At 47.5% G+C, this 17,432-nt stretch overlaps 3 protein-coding genes across 3 annotated transcripts; all 3 read right to left on the minus strand.

Moving 5' to 3' along the window:
- Positions 1–1,099: 1,099 nt before the first annotated feature.
- Positions 1,100–4,171, minus strand: GGS22DRAFT_106976 (HD-domain/PDEase-like protein). The gene is made up of 4 exons (XM_047957835.1): positions 3,841–4,171; positions 2,911–3,786; positions 2,262–2,857; positions 1,100–2,198 (listed from the first exon to the last, which is right to left on the minus strand). Exons 1-4 carry the CDS (start codon positions 3,980–3,982, stop codon positions 1,227–1,229), a joined length of 2,586 nt encoding a protein of 861 aa, XP_047821110.1. The 5' UTR covers positions 3,983–4,171; the 3' UTR covers positions 1,100–1,226.
- Positions 4,172–6,811: 2,640 nt separating this feature from the next.
- GGS22DRAFT_156609 (uncharacterized protein) lies at positions 6,812–7,946 on the minus strand. The gene is made up of 2 exons (XM_047960398.1): positions 7,719–7,946; positions 6,812–7,522 (listed from the first exon to the last, which is right to left on the minus strand). The coding sequence occupies exons 1-2, from the start codon at positions 7,892–7,894 to the stop codon at positions 7,432–7,434; spliced, it is 267 nt and encodes an 88-aa protein (XP_047821111.1). The 5' UTR covers positions 7,895–7,946; the 3' UTR covers positions 6,812–7,431.
- A 3,951-nt stretch (positions 7,947–11,897) lies between these two features.
- GGS22DRAFT_186110 (UCH-domain-containing protein) lies at positions 11,898–17,210 on the minus strand (the record flags this gene model as incomplete). Its single annotated transcript, XM_047964408.1, has 4 exons — positions 11,898–12,703; positions 12,763–16,317; positions 16,373–17,084; positions 17,163–17,210. 4 exons carry the CDS (start codon positions 17,208–17,210, stop codon positions 11,898–11,900), a joined length of 5,121 nt encoding a protein of 1,706 aa, XP_047821112.1.
- Between the last annotated feature and the right edge of the window lie 222 nt (positions 17,211–17,432).

The raw sequence follows: 17,432 nt of genomic DNA on the forward strand, positions 1-17,432 counted from the left end.
TTTGTACGTGACTATACAAATATGCATTTTTTCGGCACATATTTTCGCACATATATATTACCGAATAATTCAAAGATATCCATTTGGTAGTACATATATCGAACTACCGCCTATGATGTCAGTCAGCAGGATATACACCAATAGTCCTAACTACCAATTGGTTGCTTTGCATAATCCGGTTCCCCTTTTCTGGTTAGTTTTCCCACAAGTGCGCGCCTCTGGCGGCTGCAAGATGGTGACCACAGTGATGACATACAGCAGCGATGACGCTACTTTACAAATTTCAATCATTGTTTGTGGCGAGCTGAGTCCGAATAGCTGCATGTAGTTATCCGTAGACACATAGATATCTATACATTATGCTTGGCTAGGGGCTCCTCGTTTTGGATTTTTGTAATCATGCACGGGCTGTTCAAGCAATATGGATGTTAACTGATTTTTTCGAAACAGTATGAAACTAAGGTACCTAGCATGTAGGTAGGCTTAAGTAGATAGGTACTCTCTCACCTCACCCCTCCCTACTTGTTTTTTTTAATTCTCACGCTTACACACGTACTACACCATAGCGTCAACTAAACTAGACATGAATGAGAGTAGTGAGAGTCACCTTATTTAATAGGTTCGTTAGAAGTATAGTCAATGAGATCCGCTTCGTGAGAAAGTTCCGTATTTATCTCCAGGGGACTCGTGTGAGCCGTAAAGCTACCTCCTGAAGTATATAACCCCCAATCCAAGAACGTAAAACTCCGCGGTTTGTCCCATCCTACCTGCATGCTTCTTCTCGTTTGGAGCCTGCACATTCCGATTCCACACAAGCCCGTTTTTTCCCCTTAACGCCATGCATGCATCTGTAATAATGTAACTCCTGCCGCCACCGCCGCCGCCACCTATGATTTCCTTCCTGGACTTCCCTACCCCAGCCGCTTCCTAGAACATCTAGTATTCTAGTAGAATACGGAAAACCTGCCCTCATTCCTCACTGCCTAGTATACAACTTATATACGTGACTGATAGGGTACTCCCCTTTCGGTCATTTTGCAACTCGTTTGCATAGTTGCGGGGTCGGCGCGGTCCATCGGAAACCATCTAGCTGATTGAGAATATATGTGTGTATATATATTCGGAAGCGTGTGTCGATATTGTCGCGTCGTTCGACTCATGTGATTAATAAAGTTTGTTCGTACCTCGTAGCACCCTGATGCTTGGTGTATCATGTTTAGATTGATTCAAGAACCACCGGATGATGGCGAACTCGCACCCTTATTCCTACGAAAGAATGTCGAAACGTTCATCCTGAATCTGCTGCCCTTCTTTTTCAGTGCTCTCTCGGGTTCAGGTTTAAGGGTATTCCCATTAGAATCCTCCTCCGAATTGGCTGAGTCGAAACCCATCATCGGCGCTATCATACGGGAGTCAGGTGCCGTGATCGTGGTGACGGGTAGATTGCACGGGCGCTCGCGTTCCATGGATTCTTGGCTGACGATGCTGGTGCCCTGAGTGCTCGGTGAGAGAGGCATCTTGCCCGTGGTGGCGCTAGTGGCTTGCGATTGCCAATCTCCCGTCGGTACCGAGCTACTCCCATCTGTAGTCTCGCTACAACGTTGCTTCCCATTGTGCCCAATCAATTTATTTTCCGACTCGTTGATGCCAAATGGATCGCTTGCGGCAAAATCTGCGATGTTGTCAAAGCCGGGGGAGACGCCATTGATTTCTTTGTATTCCACTGGAATGCTGGGAATGTGGTAAGATTGGTCAGGAGTATGTGAGCCGGCTTTATTCAATTCGGCATGGTTCGGAATTAGGTCACAGATCTCTGAATCTTTCGGTAACCCGACTCGTTCCGGCTGGATCGCTAGGCTCACTGAACGAGGTGAAAGTATACCCTCAGTTAATCTCTTCTTTCGCTCGTCTCCCATGCCTGGAATTTCTTCTACCGTCTTCTCGAATAGAGATTTATTCCTTTCAAGCTCGTCAACAGTATACTGCATCGCGGGTAGCACATCAGCGATCCCCTGAAATAGCGGGATGGCGAACATGTTCATGAACCCCAACTGAGCCTGGGCTAGTGAAAGGAAATCCTTCTTTGGTGGCGCAATCAGAGAAGATGGGATACCAATGTCGTTCTCCATCGTTGATTGTCTGGAAAACTCGTCGCAGAGGATATACATCCATTGGAGAGCGGTCTGGTGTTCTCGGGCCTAGTAGCATAGTCAGCCACTGTATAAATCATAGATTAGGAATTCAATAAAGATAATACGTACAACATTACTGATATCAGCGCATTTGATCAGCAGAGAACACACGAACGCTGTTTGCTCTTCTATCATGCGTCCATTCCAGCAATCGATTGAATCAATCTCTTTCAACTTCTCTTGAAGGTCGCCGAGTCTTTTCATATAATCGAAGTGGAGGCCCATGTCTGTTGCTAAAATCGAGCTAACCAAAAGATGTCGCATTTTCGTGTCATCGAAGACTCTAGGCCAGTATCTCCGAAGAATCTGCGAATATGCTGCACAATGGAAGGACTCGAGAACGGACCGGTCATTATACAGCTGTGCCAACGGTGCATTAAGTACTACCAAGAAGCCATTATTGACGCCGGGGTGGCCAACATCGTGACCGATTGCTCCTATAAGAAGAGTCAACGCTTCAAACGGCTTGATTAAATATGCCAGCGGAGATTTCTCGGTTGGTGTGACAGGAGGTCCGGACCGAGAGGGATATGGCGGTAACGCTCCAATTTGAACAAGAAAGTTGAAAGTAGCCTGAAGGACGTCGACGGCATGCCTAAAATTGTGGTAAGGAACAAATGTATTATAGGCAGCCCGCGTGGCGACGAGGAATGACGTTAGTTGATCTATATTTTTTAATTGTTAGCCAGGCACGATGGGGATATGAATTAATCCTCACCTGTTGGTATTCGCCAATGCTCAAGCTCGGGCATCATAAAGGCATGCTTAAACATGAGGATAGCTGCGATAAGGAGAGCGTCATCACCAAAATCATGAGCGCAAAAATGCCACCTGCCGACAGCCTCGGCGATTTCGGATCGGTGCTCGGACGGAACGCTGACTTTGACGCTCCCAATGCGGTCTTCGGATTCTGTGCTTGAACGGCAAATCCCTTTCATTAACCCAGATACCATAGCCTCTCTAAGGTACGAATAAGGCTGGCCCTCATTTACGCCCACCCATGACCTCTTACGACCTCTCGAAACTTCCAACGCTGCTTGTTGTTCCCTAGCGGCCTGCTTATGAGCCCGGTACGCGTGTACTTCAAGTGTTGGGAGGGTTTTAATATGCAGTGGACTAGCCATCACATCCACAGCACCAGAGTCCAAACACCTTCTCAACAGGGCGCGGCTGGATAACGATTTGTTAGTTATACCCGGAGCTTCGGAGAGATAGCCGGAATAACCAGACTTTACGGGTTCGTCGTTCGCGCCATCGTTTGCACCATCGTTCGCCGGCGGGCTCTGCAGTGAGGGAAAGCTAATAATAGGAATAGGTACGACTAATCTCGTAAGGCTCCTTAGATGGGTTTCGTAGACAATTCGCTCCAGTAATTTCAATCCGTACAATTCTCCTACCAAGTCGCCCTCCGTCAGTTCGCCCCGCGACAATTCAGAGCATGGGGAATGATCACGTTCATAAGAGTGTGATTCTAACGATTGCTCGTCGTACGGCGTATCGATCAGTACAAGCGTTGGTTTAAGCTCTACCATAGATGTATCATGCAAGTGGAACAGCTTAGATATGCAGGCAGCGCCACTTGCGCACGCATGTACTATGTCACATATTAGCTGATATAAAGGTGTAGAAGCTGACGTTGTGTACTAACCGTCGCCGAAGGCATCGAGCAATAGTCCTAAGTTACCCCGAAGCTCGCCAGTCTCCGGTAATTCCGTGCCGTCGGACCCAAGTGTTCGGTCTTCGAGCACGTTACGGTCCACGTAGATGACATTACATGTTGCACTATCCATCACGGCGGGTTATGGCATCCAGCCTGGCGACCGGAGCACTTCCGCCGAGTTAATTTTGTTGTCGCAACTGTAATCGACTGCGTAAAGAAGTAATTGTATAAAGGAGAATAATTCAATTGGGTCGGACGTATAGGTTGTATAATGTCTGTCTTAGCCTGAGATAGAATTGGTATATCGTGTGTGCGACGGCAATAACAGTCGAGGCGCAAAGGTCGTACTCGGGACTTGAAGATACCTCGACAGGCTAGCCACTCAAATCAGGTCACACTTCAAATAGAAACAACCATCCAAAGGATCCGAAAGACGAAATGCGCATGCGACAGACTACAATTTGCGCGAAAGTTATTGGTTATGCAGTTTCGAAGGGAGTCGTCGAGGAATGGTGGACCGGATTAGTAACATGGGACTCGGAGCAAGCGAAGACGCACATATACGTGCGACTATGATCGAACGTGTTTGGATAGAGGGCTGCGAAGTCCTAGAGTTTCTGGAGGCCCTGGAGAAAGGAACGACGTTACACTCGAACGGGGAATGACAATGCGTTTCGCAACACTTGCGACTCCCGGTTCGTCTAAGAATGTTTTTTCTTCTTTTCTTTTCCTTTCCTTTTTTCCTCCTATTTCCCTTTCTAGACACCGCAAAGAAAGGATGATCGTGGTAGTCAAGTCTTAAGAGAAAAGAAATACTACTTGTTTTGAGCCTATCTTCGAGACTACTTTAAAAATCGAAGTCGAGAACCTGGGGGCCAATACAAAGGTCGTCGATAAGTGGTTGTGAATGGATGCTGCTGCATGTACAGCCGTGGGACGATGTGTCGTGTCGATAGAATAATAAAATAAGGGAATAACAGTAGGTATTTCGAAGTTGTCGAGGAAACAAACGACGTCAGGAAGATCAGGCGATGGACATGAGAGAAAGGTGTAGACCAAACAAAATCCCTATGCGGATTGCACAATAGGAGGGAAGAAAGAGAAGAAGAGGAACAAGTGAAGTTTGCGATTAATCGGGTGTCATTTTTAGTGCGACGGCAGTGAAGGGTGAAGGGTTGAAGGGTGAAGAAGGTGCTTGCTTGGAATCCAAAGGCCCACTAGACTACTGTGACTAAAAAAGGTACATATAAAGTACATATGTAGGTACGTAGGCACTAACTAAAAATGCTAAAACCCCAGCGGTAGGATCGCGGGCAAGGCGGGTGTATTGGACGGGGTCTATTCAGGTGGTTGGTAATGTTTTGGTAACGCAATAGCATTTGAAGTATGTCGATTCAAGTCTCGTGCTTTTTCCTGTAGATATGTATGTATATGAAAGTGTGTATTATTGATGCGTATTATGTATACGTTGTGGGTATCCTTTTTTTAGGTAATGTCAGTGATAGTTTTTATGTAAGTCATGAAAGGACTTAGATTCGCGGAAGAGAAACTCGATACTAATACGCAGTGGATAAACGTTTTTTAAAGGATCGATGATGTAAAATGCCGTTGCGTGTTGTGGTCGGTTTCAAGATATTGGTCGCATCTGTAGCACACAGTCTTGGGTCGAAAATGTGTCTTGGAGACGCGGCGAAAGTTGGGGGCCATCAATCATCCTTTCCCTCGTGTGCGAGGATTGACATGTCACTGCATCTGGAATTCGACAATATCCATCACATCTACACACCAGACATCAATACAAGAAACATTGAGGTTCGTACCACGGAAAGATTGTGTGGTATATGGTATGTAAATGTACTATGTACAGATACAGTTCTGCGGATGTTGCCATGTATAATACGAGGCAGCCAGTACCCCTCATATCTTGACAGTAGGTACCTTCCCGACCAAGATTGACCTGCCCTCTTCAGAGGTTTGTACATGCCTTATATAAATATGTACCCAGAAGGTACCCATGTATCGTTGTATCGTGGTTTCAACAAGCACGATACGCAACATTGAGCTTGGAAACGTATACCTAAATACATTATTAGGTGTACCTAGGCGCGATGATACGCTTAAGGTTGGGTACTAGGTACCTATAGTACAATACCTACTGTACCTACTGCACGATAACATTAGGGGAACATACGTACATACTCGCGCGCGTGAGTAAGTGGGAACGCTTTTATTAGTCTACATAGTATTATCCCTGATCCGTGCGGCTGATGGGAAGATAGCTTAGGTTGTTTAATAATTGTGATTATCACAGCCAATAATAGGGATGGCGAAATAGACGGTAAAAGTGGTGAATGCGAAAGTTCCAACCTTACGATCGGTTTCGGAGCTGCCGCCCTGTTAGCGGTTGAAGAGCGACTCAGGTTCTGCTTACGTCTCTTGCGTCTCTGGGTTCCATGGGCAGCATGGGATGGCCATGGCTGCCATGGGATGGATGCGATGCGGTGCGTGCGTTCGTGCGTGCATCGTAAGCAAAGTCCGCTAAGGAGGCGACAAGCTTCAGGGAAGGAATCGACCTGACTGGTTGCGATGCTGCTGTTCCCTGCGTTGCGGGTCTTGTGGTCCGGGACCCCCCTGCCTGGCCGGGCAACCGTGTGTTGTGTGTGTACCCTTGGCGATTCTAGGAGGGGAGCTTCGAAGGCTTCGAAGGCTTCCAGAAGCCTGATGGAAGCCTGTAACGAAGGAGCCTTGGAAGGCGAAAGGGAAGAGAAGGGAAAAGAAGGAAAAAGTGGGAAAGTGGAGACTATTGACATAGCGGGAAAAGGTGGATTCATCCGACCAATGATATGCGTTAATTCCTCTCCGAAATCCGTACAGTACGGAATGAGTTACACAAGCACGTCGTCTTTTGCCTTTCTAGTTGTGTCGATCATTCAATCATTCATCAACTTATGCAGTTCGCAGCCCACAGAACCACGCAACCACGCAACCCACGCCAACCCTTCCTTGCCTTCGATAGATCCATTGATTTCCAACGTGGCTCAGATTAAAAATCGCCTTAGCTTTTTCGATGGCCGATATCATATTCATTACAAACACGTATTCATCATCAATTCGGTTCCGTCCACTTCCTCTTTCTGATTAGCTTTTACCGCTCAGCTGGTTAAGAACCCCGTAAGCGGGAGGCTCGGGACTAATTGTGACATTGTCAGGTCATCCCTAACTCGTATTACCGTCTAAATGTAGCAGCTGAAGCAGCCTCAAACTGAAGATCATCTGGATGATGAAGATGATGGAAATTCGATATAGTATTTGTCGATGCGGATGAGCATATCATGCTGAAATCATGACGCTCGTCTCGTCTGTCGTGTTCGCGCGGGCAACAGAAAGCCGACGGCAACTTACGTGGTCTAGACAATTCTCTCTTCGAGGCTAGGGTCGCCTCCGAATCTTAGATCCGTCTTAGTTGGGTCTCTCAGCTTGGGGGAGATCTGAGATGAGGAGTGGTGGCCTCGGTGACTCATTACCAAAGGATATGTCTACAGTTTACATACTCGTCGAGCTTAATGAGCGACCAACGAGTCATTGACGTTGATGAACATTTAACTCTTTTCCCTCATCATCAAATGACGAATGGTGTACACTTGGCAAGCCCAAGATGCAAGTTTCAAAAGTATGTTGGTTTCTCTTCTTTCTCCACCAGCGCCGTATCCCATGGGCTACGCAGCTACGTTTCCAGAACAAGGTTTATCTTGCGATCTTTTGAATCCATTTTCGTGAATGCGAAATCGAAATAAGCAAAACCACCATTTATAAACATGTCATGATGCTTTGATGTTGTGATGGTAACACATCCAATAAGTATTTAGGTAGATATTTGTCTCAAATGTCGATTATCGAATCCTTCGAAGCTGATGAGTTGGGTTGGGTTGAGTTCGTTCGTTCGTGCCGAGGCAGCCACAGCCAGGTAGCCTGGGCGCTGGGCAGGCACTGCCAGACAGGCCGGGGTGATTATGTAGGCTGGTAGGTAGACCGGTAGGTACATGAGCTGTACTTGGATCCTTGATTCTCAATACACCGTTTTTGGCATATAGAAACCTTTAACCGCATGTCTTCCTTCCAGTCCCTGAATTACCAACCCCTGCGTTACACTAAAGGCTTTACCCCTTTTTACTCGATATCAATGATCTTCTCCCTTTCTAGTATTAGTCATTTTCGGCTGTGTCATCCCCAAACAGCAACTCTGCCGCATCCTTTTTCACGACCTTCCTCTTACAGTAGTATCGCTCAATCTCTGAAATAAAGAGATCTGTTGGTTCTATACCAATCCCCACCCACGCGAAACACCACGAATCGAGGCTATCGGATCTATTCTCCATAACCAAACTAATGCGCACAACAGAGACGGTCCATCCGTTTTGTTCCCTGCTCGAACCAAGCTTTTAAATGCTTACTTAACCTTACTTAAACGATTAGAAAGATCTACGCTTCTCCTACCGCTCTGCTTTTACACGTACATACGCACATACACACGTACATCTTCCTAATCTTCCAAGCCGTCTAACCTGCCTGTCTCGGTCCACCACTTATTTACGTGGCTAGACTCTATCTAGGCCGTCGTCCATTCCATGAGGGCCGCGTTCCCCTTCAGTTACCTTCTTTATCTGGTCCGGGGGCTACAACCGGATTGGCGGAATACGACGCGATTGACGGAGCAGTAAGGCTACGCAAAAGCAAGATCTAGCCTATCTGGGCTCCGAGATGGCTTCCACCTTCAAAGCGTTACCCTCAGATACGCACAAGCCCTATTCCCACCTACACTTGTAACCCGCTACCACATTACCTTGATCAGGATATCAGGTTATGAGTGGTATTTGTTACCTGTCATCTGTCATGATATGTTCGAACGACAGGGTCGTCCCGACGGAACCCTTCCCCAGGTTTCACGGCATCAAGACAACGTGGTGAGAGTATTACTCAATTTCCTGCCGGTCCGGCAGCCTTTAATGTCCGTAGGCAAGGTCCTTTCCCTGCTTATCCCGAATCCGCATCCTTCGTCTCATTTACCGTGCATGGGGGATGAAAGTCAAAGCGATACGTTGACTTAGATAATGAGCCTCATCAATATTGAGGATTCATCGCATGCATCTAAGTGCCGCAGGTACGACGACGACGTTTCTAGTGTCAACAATTTTAGGGGAAATATTGGTCATCCTTCGCCGGTACCTTTTTTTTTGCTCAGCCTCCAGCCTTACTACAATCTCATACTCCTGCTTATCTGTATGAAACTTCCTCTCGGGTCACCGAAATCCCCGAGTCTAAGCCGGAGCTATGTTTCTTATCAAGGTCCGAAAAAGCTAGCCTCAAGGAATAACTAGCATCTGACTGCCGAGGAGATTGGCCCTACACTCTACTTCTCTTAACGCCACGGACGATCCATCCCCGTTTCGGGCCTCAGACCTGCATTTTCATGTATGATTATACATGTGCGGAATATCCCGCACCCACTCCGGTTGCCTATTGTTTGCCTTTGTTAATGTGGTCCGACTTGCTAATAATCAAGGCACTCCGCAGCCAAGAAATATCCCCGAGGTCAGGTAAGGCTTCCACCCAGTACCGCAGGCCACCATCGTCTTCTACCAATCGTCTTGCGCTTCTTCGCCCGTCAACGCGGCTTTCTATATTTGTCCCAACTTGAAGCGCCGGCATACCAGCGAGCATCGTGTGATTAGAGTTGTATTCCTGATCCCGCGTATATGATCGACTGCCGCGACTGGGAACGGGCTTAAAAACGAAAGACTCGGCCGACGCAGCGAGGTCCTATTGTCCTTACACTTTTACGCCACAGGACTTGTGCTTCCTTGGCTTCGAATGTTGAGTCGCCTAAGAATAGCTCACCGAGTCCTGTGTAGCATCTCGATAAGGTATACCGACTCGGGAAGGGCAGATGTGCTAAGTATTGGATATCCGAGCTTTGAAAATCAAAATGTTGATAAATGTGTTGATCACTATGCTATAGCCCCCGGGTGTACCACTCAACTGTGCGACAACTTCCGAATCGTAATAGATCATTAGTCTAACTTGTTATCAGTTCAATGGTATGATTATCTAGTTTATTCTAAGCTTAGTTAGGTTGAGAATCACAACCTACGTACTAGGTAGATACGGAGGCACTTCGGTCATGATCCGGTCTAAAAAGACTTTGTACAGTGAAGTTTGTATAGTCGAAGATTTCTATACCGATCACAACATCAGTTGTGTTAAAAATATAGCGTCTTACTATTACATACAACAACAACCATAACTCTCAATAAGACAAAGTCTACCCCATACCCCAGAATCTACGAATGCCGTAAATTCGCCGAATATGCACATCATCGACCATGTGGAAACGAATATCGTGAACAAACCATTATGACTAACTAGCAAAGATACGAAATGTGGGACTCCAGAAACCGCCATCGTATTTGAAATAACCCCCAGAAACTCGCCAACCAGGGTCGAGATATTACAAGCCCTCTCTACTAGGTACTGCTTCCAAACAGTAACGAAGCACGTGTCACCATACGTCTACGTAGTCGAGATTCCCATTCCAAGCAGGTGGGTTAATCAGTTACCTATAAACCCAGAGCCAATGCCCGTCCACGTATACCTAAACAATGTAAGGTTCTTTTAACATGCAACGAAAAAGCACACACACGCACGCGTTTTCGTGCCATGTGTATATGTGTGTAGTCAGCCGCGACCAAAAAACGTCATGTCGCGGCGAGGGACGACCTGCCAGCCTACTTAGGTAACTCCCGTCAAGCCTCTGGACAAAAGTCCATGAGGAGGCTTGACCACGTCCCCTTCTAGAAGGTCGGGCGAAACTTGTTTTTCTGGGGACGGGTAGGGGCGGGGGTGTTCTATCCAAAAAAAAAAAAAAAAAAATCACCAAGCGTGGATATAGGTAATGATCCGTATCGTATATCTCATCTCCTTTTTTCTGCACGGCACGGCCTCGACGGATATGTCTTGACCCAAGACAAGGGATTAGAAAATAGTCTTACGCAATGACTATCAGCAATCCTTAAATCTGAAAAGTGAACCTGACCCGTAGAATAGGTATCTGTCCTACCAGTCTGATTGTTTGCTTACGTCCTCGTAAGTAGGTATGGGTATAGTTCGGTGACGCTGTGGGTTTTCGTTTCAAAGCCCGAGTCATCAGGTCTGAAATATAATATATATAATAGGCATATAATATACGCCTGGTAAGTATGAGATGAGATCCCTTCCTGACGCCGCATGTATGCATCTTCGCTTAGTAACACATTCTTTTATATCCATAGGAGCATCGGATGGTGGAAGATGAGATAAGATGTAAGAACTTAGGATCACGTACATATACTCTATTACGCGAGCGCGAGCGCGCTCACGTACTCGCAGCCTCATCCGAGACAGCTGAATAACTACTGCTTCACCGCCCTTGGACTAAGCCAAGGATTCCAAGGTTACTAAGAACATACCATGGCCCTCATTCATAGCAATGGCTTAATATATGCAATTGACATACTGTGTTAACGGTATGACTGGAGAGTACAAATAGATGCAAAGCGGTCTAGAAAACCTCATGTAAAAAACCTTGATATTAATAGGCCCTATCGCAACCCAATGTGACCAAGGATGCAACTAATTCCCGACGCCCAAGTTATTCGTTTATTCATACCCGGGTAGGGATTTGTAAGATGCTTCACACAAACCCCCTTCTCTCGCATTTATTGTAATGCTACCTACTGCCTATCCTCATAATGCATGCCAATCGTAACTAACAGGTGGCGATCTATGTCTAGATGCTTTGATGCTTTTTCCCATGAAACCAGCGTTGGTCCGATCCACCTCGAATGTGTTATGCCAAATACGTACGGATGCATGTCTCATCACCGGACACCTCGGCTGCCGTCAAGACAGGTTGTCTTGTTAATAGACAAGGACCGAGTTAAGTCTTCTAAAGGTGCCATATCTCCGTTAGAATGAGATTTGTTGTCTTACCAGTCAAACCTAGATACCACCTAACTTAGTTTGATCTTGTCGTCTTCATCTATGTGAATTTCCGCGGCGGCTTCGGATCGTTGTTCGGCCTCGCCTTCGGGCGGAACGTTATGGACTGTGTGCTTTTCGTCCCAAATTCGGTTAATGTCATCCCGGGTCATCTCGCTATACTCGGGGGGAGGAGCTTCACTATACGACAGTGGGTTAACCTCGGGTTGGGACGGTAATTCGTAGCATGACATGCCTGGATATTCCGGGTCGGGGCCTGGTTCGAAATGGGGACTGACCACTCCTTCGTCATCGCCAGACGAATTGTGCTGCGCTTCGTCTGATGCGGCATCGGAATCGAGAGGACTATCCACAGGGGCGTTGTCCTTATTGCCCATGATATTGTCAAAACTCCAAGAATTGCCGCCACCGAAAGGCTGGTAGCTCGCTGACGGTGCTGTATCTTCTGTTAGGTCGATAGCTTCGTCTTCTTCTATGCTTCGATGGACGCCACGTAGCTTGGGATCGATAACATTATCGATCGTCCTGCTCTCTCCGTGGGCCAAATCGCCACCTGTTCCGTTGACATTATCGTGCGGGGGAGTAGCTTCTGCTCCTTGTAAGGCGCTCGACGACCCAATCGGGGAGAAGCCTTCGTCGAGACCTTGACCTTCCCCCGAATCCGGGAGTTCGTTATCAGAGGCATCTTCTACAAATCTATCCAGGATCTGTTGGAAGCGAGGACCACCCAAGGGTATTTCAGACCGTCGACGGTAGAATAGCAAGTACGCCGAAGAATCCACGATCCTATCCGCGGAAGTACGGTTTACTGCTGAATCTACAGGAATTATTAGCAACGGCGGGTCTGTTGGTAATTAAAGGCTAAGAAGCACGTACCGTTGTATGAATACCATTGATTGTCTACGAAGTTCTTTGCGAAGGCCGTATAGTGACCCCCACCCAAGCCGCCCCAATGGTTGTCGACTCCTATGAGATCGTAGATTTCCAGTTTCCCATCCTCCTTCTGGAGAACGCGAGATGTGATGTCTAGATTCTCAACAGGGAAGTCTACCAAAAGCTCTAGCTTATCTCTTCGAAACCCGCTGGAACTAAACCTCTTCAGGTGGATGATTAGGATATCTGGTGTTTTCCACAGATCAAATTTCTTGCTGGCTCGACGATGTTCTTTGCAGCGGGGACAGTACCACATGTCTTGTTCGGACAAGATTTCTTCTCGTTCAAATTCGTCAAGACATGCCTCCAGAGAAATACCATGCTTCTTACGCTTGGTCCGGGCAGCCTGAGCCCTATCTAAGTCGGCGTCGGGTAAGGTCTCGCATCCCTCCCACGCTTCGAGGGAGTTGTCGCTAGAAAGGCCATTGCTTCCGAAAAACATATCGAATGCGGCGCCAGACCAATTAACTACGATCGCTTCCTTTAGACGGATTAGGGGGCCACCGTCGGGACCAATCTCGTTTGTAGTAAAAGATTCCTCAGCTTCTAAATTTTGCTGCCTCTCTTTGTGCTGCCGTTGCTGTTGCCGTTTATTCTTCCTATTGCCTTTCTTATATGTCTTGAGTGGCTTCTGGCCGTAGTTTAGCTTGGGTTTCGATTTCGTCTGTTTACTCGGCTTGGTCCGGTGAGGCGCAAGCTGGTTATTCATTAGTCTACTCTTACGACTCTCATCGGGGTTAACATTATAGAAAATGATTCGAATTCTTTTTGTATTCCGTACCTTTGTGACTGAGTTGATGTCGTCGTCACTTTCGTCAGTCATGCGTGTGAGAGAATGTCCTGTAGATCGGTGGGGTGCTTCGTCAGAACTAGACTCCTCGTTCGAGGCTGTGCCGTTGGTTGCATGATCGAACTGGTCTTCTGATGACGGGGACTCCGGCGGAGCTCTGAGAGAGAGCTTCGGGTAGTCTTTATCCTCGGCGAGACCATTATTGCCGGTCGGTAACCAGGTGCCTGCTTCCGAGTAGATACACATATCAAATAGATTCTGGAATTCCGAAGGGAGGAATTTTCCAGGATCCACCCAAGAGGGTCTCTTGTGGCAAAACTGCTGCTTCGGGGGAGGGCTAGACTTGGTATCATTGGCATCATTCATCTGGATATCAACTATGTCGTCCTCCCCTTTCACGGATTGGGCAATGACTCTGCCCTCATTGGAGGAACCGGCGTCAGAATCTCCCACTCTTACAATCTCGGGATCAGTACCGTCAGAGTTATCAGACTCCTCAGTTCGAGAGAAGGAGGAGTGCTTTGATAATGTCGCGACCTTTTCTAGGATCTTACGATAGATAGCATCCTCGCTTCGGGCTTCTTCGGGCGTCACTACGATGAAGTGAGGAACACAAGCATTTTTCCACTTAGGAGCATGGAAGCTGGTTTTCGCGTTCGCAGGTCGACGATGGATGACGGGAACAAGTAGTCTCTCGGCTTGCGCGTCGTCCCATTGGGCCGAAGCATTGTGCTCCTCTTCGTCGACCATAGACCGAACCGCCACCCCTAGCTTCTGCTGTTTTTGAGGCTTGGAGCCGTAATTAGTCGGCTTAGCCTCTAGTTCATAGAAGTTGGCATTGTCGTTGGTAGCAATCTCCTCAGATGCACAGGCAAGGTCGGCGTAAATTTTGTAGAACTTGCTTCTCCATTCTTCGGCACCGAAGATGCGCTCAGCTGGTATTCCTGTTTTTGTAGACAGGAATTCTTTGAGAGATTTGATGCTGGCGTGCTTGTCAAGCTCGACTCTGATATTAATCGGTCGACCGTTCAGCGGGAAAAATTTAACTGTGTGAGTCCACTTATTTTCCAATGGTAGAGGCAGGGTTAAATTATTGAATGGGTCAAACGTAATGCTAACCTTTTGACATTCCGGGCAAACCAGCGTTGACTTATACAAGCCAGTAAATAGGTCCGCAATCACGGAGTCATCGCGTTTCTTGGTAATGTCCCATACCTTCTCGGCCATTTGGCGAATAGCATCAGGATTATTGATCATCTCATCGGTAGAATCAGGCTTTTCAATATAAGGCTTCTTCTTGACTCGGCTAAGATCTTCCTGTAAACCGTCTAGCAAGAAACCAAGAAACTCCTGGGAGTCTTGCTGGCCATAGCCGGAAAACCCTACCGAGTAACGGCCGATGGTATTCTTGAATTGGCGGGGTGAAACGGAACTTGGCGAGGTGTCTTTGTATATGTCTTTCAGTAGATATGCGTACGCTGCAGCTACATCACCGTTGTGCGAAAGAACGTTGTCCTTGTTGAGTTCTCTTTCCCATTCGTCCGATAGGAAGTACTTGGTCAACTCCTCAACAGCTCTCACACACTGAAGGGCGGCATTCATATAGCATGTGTTGCCCAAATTAGCTAACCCGACACACCCAGGAACTCGACCAGCTTTCTGCGACCTGCCACGTGTCAGAGGGCCTGAAGGACTGGTGCGACCGCTTCTGGCATTGCGATTCTGGACGGCTAGACTGGTGGCGCCATTCCTGGAAGGTAACGAAGCAACGGATGTTCGAGCCTGTGAGGTTACGAGAGTAGAAGTCCAAGTAGTGCCGCTTTCGTGGGGATCTAGAACAATGGCTTGGTCTTGTGTTATGGCGAAGTAGTCTAGCGTTTTGTGCGACCCGGAATTAGAATTATCAGTAGTGAGGTCGCCAAACCCGATCAACTCTCTCTCCGAGCCCTTCTCGAGAGCTAAGAACGATTCGACATCTAAGAGGAGATGTTTCCATGGCTGAGGTGGAGTAGATTCTGAGCCATCTCCGGAGGCAGGCGGACTTGGCATCGTGCTGTCAGAGTTCTGTTCAATCGGTGGGTTCAAGACAGTCCAGACTCGAACCCTCTGCGTTAGGTCTATTCCTACTACCTTCTTAGCTTGTTTTAAGAAGGCCTGGAATTCTTTCGTACGACTGCGGACGAGTCTTCCAGGTGGTGGGTTTCTACTCTTCATAGCAGCATCGATAGGTAGCTCACTATTTGCAGACCAGAGTCGGTAAATGCTGAGCACGGGCGGATGCCACTCGAATATGATATTTGTCCCGTCGTCCTTCGTAGCATGAGCGGTGCGAAGAATAGGAATTTGACCGTCTTTCAATCCAGGCCATTCTGTAAGCAATTCCCAGGCGCTTGGTGGGAATGCCTCAAATTGCTCTGTGTCATAACCCTTCTTCAAACGAACATACTTCCTCTTAAGGATATCCAGGCCATCACCAACGCAAGGATCATCTATAACCTCCAAGATGATATCCGAGTTGTCTACCTCTGGTATTGAAATCCAGTCATCAACAATGTGTTTCGGAGACACATCGTCAGGCACATTCTTCAACCAATTTTTAGAGACCAAGAAACACCTCTGTCCTTCTGTAAGTGGGTGGCTGTTTTGCTCCTCCACGAATGTTCTGATAGCCTTCACATGAGCCTCTATTGATGCCGGTAGTCGACGGGCTATGATTTAAGAGTTAGTAAATATATTCCCATACCAAATTTGGAGTAATTATACCTGGTGGTGATGATATGTCCATCGAATTCGTGCCTTCGTCTGCTATTGTAGGATCTTGGCCGTCAGCGGCGTGAGCCGAACTAGCTTCTGTTTCTTTAGTAAGATGCTCGGGTTTGGATGCGTCTAGCGTATCAGATGTCGGTGCGGTAATCATATCGACATCTTCGGCCGCATCTTGATCTACTACATCGGGCTCCATGCTAGAGGCTCGTCGTTTCAACGGTGAAGAAGCTCTCTCGGGAAAATCGGCCGCGCCGCCCATAACACCACGGTGAAGGGTGGGTTTAGTGAAAGGTGAACCGGCTCTGGGAGGGTATAAACTAGAGGCAGCAGAGCTGGGATCGGGTCCCGGCGTGTCGGCACCACGATCGCTGTGGATGGTGAGTTCAGCGTATGCACCCGATGGAGAACTCGCAGCGGACGAAGCGTATTCGGAAGAATTGTTTAAGTAACTTGTGGAAGTCTGCAATCGGGGTGGTAAACTCGAGGCCGGAGGGATGGAATCGGCACGGTAAAAGGCGGTATTGGGGGGTTCGGACGGGAGCGAGAAGGAAGAACTTGGGTCGGTGTCTTCGAGTGGTTCACAGGATTGTAGTGGTGTATCAGGAGAACTACTGCAGCGAAAGTTGTCTTCTGTAGTGGCGGATTGGCGAGATGAGATCTTCCTTTTCTTTGAGGAAGACGTTTTGACGGCGAGCTGCCTTTCGCAGCTCTAGGAAACTTGGCGATGATTGGGGGGGTATATTTATGTGCAAAAGGTCGTGTAGAAGATGTAGTGAAGGAATCTTACACGAATGGTCAAATAGTCGTTTGTTCCGGGGTATTCATTGGTTGTCATATAGTACCATGGGCACCTTTCACTCCGAGTTCCGTGCGGACTGTGCTGTGCTGTTACCTAGAGGTAGTGTCAGACACGCTGTAAGTCCCATGTGAATCCGCGTGGCAGGGCGATTCAGCAATCGGATAAGTTGCTGGAATCTTCTCCGACTAATTAAAAAAGGTAGACAAGTCTATTCAGGTGAATGAACTTATTTGACCTTTCTTCTTTTTTTTCTCGAGG

This window comes from Annulohypoxylon maeteangense (assembly GCF_022496945.1).
Source record: "Annulohypoxylon maeteangense strain CBS 123835 unplaced genomic scaffold GGS22scaffold_4, whole genome shotgun sequence".
NCBI lineage: Eukaryota > Fungi > Ascomycota > Sordariomycetes > Xylariales > Hypoxylaceae > Annulohypoxylon > Annulohypoxylon maeteangense.

Bases quoted from the DNA above. Each gene is read 5' to 3' on its own strand.
- GGS22DRAFT_156609 (XM_047960398.1), bottom strand. From the start codon at position 7,894: ATGTACCTACCGGTCTACCTACCAGCCTACATAATCACCCCGGCCTGT. The intron at 7,523-7,718 runs CTAAATACTTAT...AAACCAACATAC, and splicing joins CATTTGAGACAAATATCTAC to TTTTGAAACTTGCATCTTGG.
- GGS22DRAFT_106976 (XM_047957835.1), bottom strand. From the start codon at position 3,982: ATGGATAGTGCAACATGTAATGTCATCTACGTGGACCGTAACGTGCTC. The intron at 3,787-3,840 runs GTTAGTACACAA...TATGTGACATAG, and splicing joins GCTCGATGCCTTCGGCGACG to TACATGCGTGCGCAAGTGGC. The intron at 2,858-2,910 runs GTGAGGATTAAT...TAAAAAATATAG, and splicing joins GCATTGGCGAATACCAACAG to ATCAACTAACGTCATTCCTC.